This window comes from Helianthus annuus, chromosome 2 (assembly GCF_002127325.2).
Source record: "Helianthus annuus cultivar XRQ/B chromosome 2, HanXRQr2.0-SUNRISE, whole genome shotgun sequence".
In the NCBI taxonomy this organism is placed as follows: Eukaryota; Viridiplantae; Streptophyta; class Magnoliopsida; order Asterales; family Asteraceae; genus Helianthus; species Helianthus annuus.
In genome coordinates, this window is record NC_035434.2 from 167,128,819 (window position 1) to 167,137,072 (window position 8,254).

The following is an 8,254-nucleotide window of genomic DNA, read 5'->3' on the forward strand; positions in this document are numbered from 1 at the left end:
TGAGCTTTGGGAGTTAATGAACGCTTTTCATGAAGGGTTGTGTGCCGAAGATGCACGAGATTTGATGTCCATTACAAATGGGACATTTGGCACAAACTATGAGCATGAGGATTGGGAATTTTTGGAACAAATGGTGATCACCTCAAAGAGAAAGGCTCAAGCTTCAAGGAGAGCACGACCGGCCGTTACCCGAACACAAGTGCATGCGGTTGATGATGGTAACATACAAACTTCTAATAAAATTTATGATGTTTGTGCATTGTGTAATGAAATAGGTCATGCGGCGGAAAATTGCCAAGGAATGGTGGAAGGGCAATTTGAAGAAGTTCATGCCATTCAAGGTCAAGGAGGGGGTGGTAGAAATTACAATATGAATTCTAACACTTATCACCCCGGGTTGAGAAACCATCCGAATTTTCGTTATGGGAACCCTTCGAATCAATCAAACCCGAACTTTCAAGGTAGCCAAGGGAATTATGGTTCGCGCCAACCTTACAATAATCAAGGTGGATATAGAGGTGGGAACAACCAAGGATACCAAAGGCAATACCAAGCGGGTCAAGAACAAGGGGGGTCTTCGGGTGGAAATGAAATGATGGAAATGTTGAAGAGTATGCAAGCGGAGATGCAAAAGAGGAACCAAATGGATGACGCTCGCATACAAAAGGATGAGGCGCGAGACAAAGCAATCCAAACTTTGACCACTCAAATGGGTCAACTTGCAACCGAAGTGTCCGAATTGAAGAAGGGTAAAGGTCAATTACCAAGCGACACTAAGGTAAATCCATCCCATGGTACGTCAAGAGGTAACAATGTTAATATTCATCATGTGAGTGTTTTGAGAAGTGGGAAAGAGTATAAAACCAATCCTTCACCGGATTTGGTTGATGGGGTGGTTGAGGATATAACGGGTCAAGAAAGTGAGGAAGAAAACGAACCACCCATTGTTTCTTCTAAAAAACCCAATTTTGAAAAACCCGAAATTATTAAAGAAAAAGAAAAAGTAAATGAGGGTGAGGGGTCTAGTGAAGTACCGTTTCCTTCGGCTTTATTAGACCCGGGTAGAAAAAATTTTATTTCAAAACGGGGTCCTCAAAAAGAGGAAATGTGGGAGGTCTTCAAACAGGTTAAAATTAATCTTCCTTTACTTGAAGCTATTAAACAGGTGCCCGCTTATGCCAAGTTTCTTAAAGAATTGTGTACTCAAAAGAGGCAACAAAAAGTGCCTAAATTGGTAGACTTGACGGAGCGGGTAAGTGCGGTATTAAAAGGGGACCTTCCTCCTAAGTTACAAGATCCGGGAACGCCCCTAATAAACATTCAAGTTGGAAATTTTCAAACCACAAGGGCGTTATTGGATCTTGGAGCCGGAGTAAGTATCCTACCGGGGGGGTTATATGACCAATACGATTTTGGTCCATTGAAGCGGGTTGAGACAACGGTTGTATTAGCCGACTTGTCTCATAAACTTCCCCGGGGTATCGTACGGGATGTTATAGTTAAAGTTGATGAATTTTATTATCCCGTTGATTTTCTTGTGCTAGATTACTCATCCGCGGACCCAATTCAACAACAAAATGTTATTTTGGGTCGGCCATTTTTGAACACCGCACATGCTATTATTGATTGTCGTTATGGCACAGTTGACATGACATTCGGTAATAGAAAAATGAGGTTAAATGTTTTTACTAACGGTACTAATGTGTATGGTGATGAGTGTTTCTTAGCAGATTTCATAGATGGTTACGACCCGAAGGTGTTCGAAGAAGAAATTTTGGGTTCTTGTGTTTGTGATGTGTCTTTGCAGGTTCACACATGTGAGTTAGAGGTAGAAGAGAAAGAGCAAGAAGCTCTCGCGGTGAAGGAAGGAAGTCCACCATGGACTTACCAAACGGATACATTACCGGTGGAAATCGATTCGGGCACCAAGCCTTCTTTGGAAAGTCCACCAAGTGTAGAGTTGAAGGAGCTACCAAAGCACCTAAAGTATGCATTTTTGGGGGAGAATGACACTTTACCGGTGATCATTGCTTCCAACTTGGAGGTAGCTCAAGAGGAAGAATTGATGCGGGTGTTGAAGGCTCATAAGGCGGCGATTGGGTGGACGATAGCCGATTTAAAAGGCATTAGTCCATCCATTGTGATGCACAAGATTATTACAAGTGAGGATGCAAAGCCGACCCGTGAAACACAAAGAAGGTTAAATCCGAATTTGAGAGAGGTGGTGAAGAAAGAAGTCATCAAGTGGTTGGATGCGGGGATCATTTACCCCATTTCGGATAGTGCATGGGTAAGTCCGACACAGGTAGTGCCTAAAAAATCCGGCATCCAAGTAGTGAAAGATGAACAAGGTGAGCAAATCGCCACCCGCCCGGTAACCGGGTGGCGAGTGTGTATTGATTATCGGAAATTAAACGCGGCTACCTCAAAAGACCATTTCCCGTTACCCTTCATTGACCAAATAATTGAGAAACTTTCCGGTCAAAAATATTATTGTTTTTTGGATGGGTATTCGGGATATAACCAAATTGCTATTCACCCGGACGACCAACACAAAACCACGTTTACATGTCCATATGGTACATTCGCTTTTCGGCGAATGCCATTTGGACTATGTAATGCCCCCGCCACGTTCCAAAGATGTATGATGAGTATATTTTCGGACATGGTCGGGGAATCTCTTGAAGTGTTTATGGATGATTTTTCCATTTTTGGTCCAAGTTTTGACTCGTGTCTTAGTGAATTAGAAAAAGTTTTAAAAAGGTGTGTTGAGACAAACTTGGTACTAATTTGGGAAAAGAGCCATTTTATGGTTCAAGAGGGTATTGTTTTGGGGCATGTCATTTCGGACCGGGGAATGGAGGTAGATAAAGCAAAAATTCGGGTAATTTCATCTGTACCCCCACCAAAGAATGTTAAGGGGGTGAGATCTTTTTTGGGACATGCGGGATTTTATCGAAGGTTTATTAAAGGTTTTAGTGTAATTACAAAACCTTTATGTAACTTGTTATTAAAAGATGTTCCTTTTGATTTTACTGACGAATGTTTGCAAGCGTTTCATGTTTTGAAGGAACAGTTGGTGAAGGCTCCTATTTTGCAACCACCGGATTGGTCAAAGCCGTTCGAGATTATGTGTGATGCTAGTGACACGACCATTGGAGCGGTTTTGGGTCAAAGGGTCGATAAGAAGCCGGTGGTGATATACTATGCAAGCAAAACTTTGTCCGAGGCGTAACTCAACTACACCACAACCGAAAAAGAATTATTAGCGGTGGTGTATGCCTTGGACAAGTTTAGATCTTACATTTGGGGGAGCAAGGTGATAGTGTATTCGGATCATAGCGCGGTCCGATATTTGATGGAAAAGAAGGATGCGAAGCCCCGGTTGATTCGTTGGGTGCTTTTGCTACAAGAATTCGATCTTGAGATTCGGGACAAAAAGGGATGTGAAAATGTTGTTGCGGATCATTTGTCCCGAATCCCTAAGAAGGTGTTGATGACCCAAGTGAAATCAATGAACGGTTTCCCGACGAACACTTGTTGGCCGTCTCTACTTATGTTGCACCTTGGTATGCCCATTACGTTAATTATTTGGCTAAGGGTGCAATGCCAAATCATTGGACTAGGAAGAGACGACAACAATTTCTTAGTCAAGTGAAGCAATACATATGGGATGAACCCGACTTGTTTAAAATTGGGGCCGATCAAGTAATACGAAGATGTGTTCCCGAAACGGAAGTTCTAGAGATCTTGATTCATGCTCATTCATCGGCGTGTGGAGGGCATTTTAGTGGGAACAAGACGGGTTATCGGGTGTTAGCTAGTGGGTTTTATTGGCCCACGATTTTCAAGGATTCTTGTGAGTATGCCCGAAATTGCATCAATTGTCAAAGAATGGGAAGTATTTCGAAACGTGATGAAATGCCGTTACACCCGATTTTGGTAGTAGAAGTATTTGATGTTTGGGGAATTGACTTCATGGGTCCTTTCCCAAACTCAAATGGGTTTTTATACATTTTGGTGGCGGTCGATTACGTATCGAAATGGATTGAAGCTATTGCCACAAGGACCAATGACCACTCCGTTGTATGTAAGTTTGTGCAATCTAATATTTTTGCCCGTTTTGGTGTGCCTAGGGTGATCATAAGTGATGGCGGGTCGCATTTCAAGAATTTCAATTTCGGGAAGTTGCTTAAGAGATACAATGTGAACCACCGCGTTGCTACACCATACCACCCGCAAACGAGTGGTCAAGTGGAAGTATCTAACCGGCAAATTAAAGAAATTTTAATGAAGACGGTGAGAACGGATCGGAAGGATTGGTCAAGCAAGCTTGACGATGCGTTGTGGGCTTACCGAACGGCTTACAAAACTCCACTTGATACCACTCCTTATCGGATGGTTTATGGGAAAGGATGTCATTTGCCTATGGAGTTGGCACACCGGGCGTATTGGGCAATTAAAACGGTAAACGCAAACTACGATGAAGCGGGTCGGGCGAGAAAGCTTCAATTGAATGAAATTGAGGAAATAAGGGATCAAGCCTATGAGTGTGCGCCCGCATACAAAGACAAACTGAAAAAGGTTCATGATGCGAAGATAAAGAAAAAGAACTTTGAAGTGGGTCAGAAGGTGTGGCTGTATAACTCAAGGTTGAAATTGTTTGCGGGGAAACTAAAAAGCAAGTGGATGGGTCCTTACGTTATCCGAAGAGTGGGAAGGTTCGGTGATGTTGATATCCAAGACGAACGAACAAACAAGCAACAAACGGTGAACGGGCATCGGCTCAAACCGTACTTGGAAGGTAATGATATCAACAATCTCGAGCTAGATAAAGTGGGCTACATTTTACGCCCAGTGGATGATGAGGAAACGTGAAAAAGGCCCAGGTTTGGTATTTGTAAATATTTAGTGTAGTTTATTGCGTTTAGAATAAGTCTCGTTTAAACCGGTGTTTGAAACAAGTGTGGGGAAGTTCTTATGAATTTCTCGAACAAAGTGTTGAGGACAACACGGGTTTTTAACGGGGGGTAGGGTAATATTTTTATATTATATTAAAATTATAAAAACACAAAAAAAAAAAAAAAAATTCGATTAAAATTTTTGTCCCCCTAAGCCCCAGTACTCGCCGTAAGCTACGGGGGGGGGGGGGGGCGTAGCTTACGGCACCCATCAAATAAAAATAAGCTTACGCCAACCGCCTCCTGTCCTACGGCGAGAATTTTTAACCAGCACCAGCCGTATGCTACGGCAGGGTGCCGTAGCTTACGACACCGAGTGAACTTGTGTGTCTTCTTTTCGGCGTTACATGGAAAAATAAAAAAAAATAAAAAAAAATAAAAAAATAACAAATTCCGAAAATTATTAATAATAATAATAAAACAATTTCCCCATTAACCCCAACCACACATCTTCACATCCATCCCCAACCACATTTCCTTCTTCTTCTACTTCTCTATCAAGAACCCTAAAACTCCATTAATCCCCAATCTTCACTTCTTCATATCTTGCTCAAATCTAGACCGATTTTAGTGATTCTTGAGTCCATTTTGGGTGAAATTTCACAAGGAATCCAGATTTATACTTGTATCTTGAAGATTTCTTTGATTTTGGGACGGATTTGAACATAGGGGTGCCGAAATTTTGGGGCTTTTTGTGGGTTTTTGTGTGAACTTCAAGCTTTAGTGATTCTCATCTTCTACAACACCAAGGTATGCAAGTTCTTTTCATTTTTTGAAGTACATTAAGGTTTGTAAGTTTTCATTATGTTTTTGCTTACACACTTGCTTGTATGAGATAGATGATAGAACTTTGTGAACCATTGAGTGCTATAGGTATAAATGTGTTGATGTCCAATGAAATTTTTTTGGAAAAATTCTGATTTTAGGGGACATCATGCCAAAACTTTGTTTGAAAGAATAAAATCTTGGGATTTTTGCACATCTATACCTATAACATGAAGCAAGTGTGGGGAAGATGGGATAAAAATAACTAACTTGAATTGTTTGCTTGGTTTTGAATGTGTGTAGGCATGGCGTCTAGGAAAGGAAAGGGAGTTGCAAGTTCTTCCCAAGGGGATGCGGCACAACAAAAAAGGAGGAGATTGGCTCGGATTGGTGACCCGGACTCGGAGGAGGATGCACCGCCAAGGGGGCCAAAGCCGGATTGGACAACTGGCTCATTGTTAGATCAACCCCCGGAATGGAGAGCGGATCTATTTCACGAACAAATGAACAAGCTTAAACAAAGGGGAGAAGCATTTATTTGTGAAAAAGAAATCCGGGAGGCTGATTTTGCCCCATTCGGGATCATAGCAAAGTTTAACGCGTTGGGTTGGGGGGCGGTCACAAAGTGTTATGATGGCGAGAAGAAGAAAATGTATGACACGCAGATTCAAGAGTGGGTGGCATCACTTGAATGTCCCCCATTCAAAGCTCCAAATAAGATGCGGTTGGTTGGAAAGTGTAATGGTGTGAAGGTAGAGATGTCATATGACTCTTTGCGCCGGGTAGCAAAGTTTGATGATGGGCCTGCCAATGAGTACATCTACCCAAGTCTTAAGGATCTTTACCACGAGCCCGCTAAACATCCACAATGGCAAAACATGCTTGATTACCTCTTCCTTCTGGGCACAACACATGGGAAATTATATAGAAGAAATTTAAGAATGGAAGCGAAGTTGTTATTGACGTTGTGCATGTACAATGTCATGCCAAGGCGAGGTGACAAGATGGAGGTACGGTTTCAAGAAGTGCCAATCTTGTATATGATGATGCGTGGGTCACCCAAGGTTCCTTTCCGATTTTTGGTACTAAACAACATTTGGTTGAGCAAGAGTAGTAGGGAAAAGAAGATTATACCTCATTGCCGGTTGATTACGGCATTGCTCAAGAAGTACGGGGCAATCAAAGGAGATGAAAAAGGGTCCTACAAGAGGTTTAGACCATTCGACCTTAAGAATCTTGGGTCGGATTGGACCTACACAGAATCGGAAAGGTTTCATAACTTGAAGACGGATGGTAGAAGGTGGAGAGCCTTAAAAGTGGATGCGAGACCGTTGAGACCGGGAGAGGAAGAGGAACCCGAATCAATGGATGATGAAGTAAGTGGGGATGATGATTATCGTGAAGACACTTTCACGGTAGATGTTCAAGTAGGAGGTGTCGGTCAAGCGGGGGTTCAAGGAGCCGGCGTACAATCTGGTTATGTGGGTAGTGCATTTGATTATGCACAACAGGCTTATGACCCGTATTGGGCCCATTCGGGGGATATGGGTCAAATCATTCAACAAAGGCGACCACCCACATTCGGTAATTGGAGTGAACAAAACCAAGTGCTATTTGATCAACAAACATTTATGGGTGCTAGTGTGGAAAGGGCTATTAAAAGGAGTTACAATAGAAATGAGCAATGGAACCGTGCTCATAGATATGCCCGTGAAGAAGACACGAACAACCGTTACTTGGATGATCGTCAAAGACGCATGCATGACCAATGGCATGCGGGGCAGCCAGTTGTAGGAGATCCACCCATTGTGGACTACACCACATTGCCACCATATGATGGTAGTGTGTCATACCCCACCCCGCCATTACACCATTCTCAATGGGTGGACCCGCATGCCATGAGTTATCAACAAGCAAATCCAAGCAGTGATCAAGGAAGCAGTAGTAGCGGTGGAGCATTTGGTTTTGGTGAATGGACGGATATGATGACATCCATCTTTGGGCCTCCACAGCCGAAGTATTACTAGCCAGGTCGTATTTCGCTCCTTTGTACATTTTTGTATATATGTCTATGTGTTTATGTTTATGTTGCGGTTGGGAGGTTGGGTGGTGTTTGTGTTAATATGTTGTTGGGTTGTGAGAGTTGGTGCTGTCTTTTAAAAAAAAAAATGGGTTTGAGAATATAAGCAATTGGGGATGTTCTTGTTGAAAGCGATCTTTCCCTCAAAACCATACATTGGGACAATGTATCCCAAGTGTGGGGATGGGGGAAATTTTTGAGAAATTCAAAAAATTTTTGCAAATCCAAGCGAAAGTGTAAAAATTTGAAAACTTGATATTGTTCCATTTGACACACCGACACCCATTTCTAATCTTTTCTTGGTGAGAATTGAGCCACGCATGATTATTATCGATATTTCATTGTTTGAGTGGCGGTGTGTGTTGTGTGTTAATAGAACTTGTGTGTGAATACTTGTTAAATCTTAGAGTCAACATGCTTTTGAAGATGATAGGGGACTTCTAGGATG

General features: G+C 42.3%; 1 protein-coding gene across 1 annotated transcript; it reads left to right on the forward strand.

The window, feature by feature from the left end:
• The first annotated feature begins 5,512 nt into the window (after window positions 1–5,512).
• Window positions 5,513–8,011, forward strand: LOC118488238. The gene is made up of 2 exons (XM_035985485.1): window positions 5,513–5,711; window positions 6,030–8,011. Exon 2 carries the CDS (start codon window positions 6,032–6,034, stop codon window positions 7,751–7,753), a length of 1,722 nt encoding a protein of 573 aa, XP_035841378.1. The 5' UTR covers window positions 5,513–5,711; window positions 6,030–6,031; the 3' UTR covers window positions 7,754–8,011.
• The last annotated feature ends 243 nt before the right edge of the window (window positions 8,012–8,254 follow it).

Coding starts and splice junctions, on each gene's coding strand:
- LOC118488238 (XM_035985485.1), top strand. CDS start 6,032: ATGGCGTCTAGGAAAGGAAAGGGAGTTGCAAGTTCTTCCCAAGGGGAT.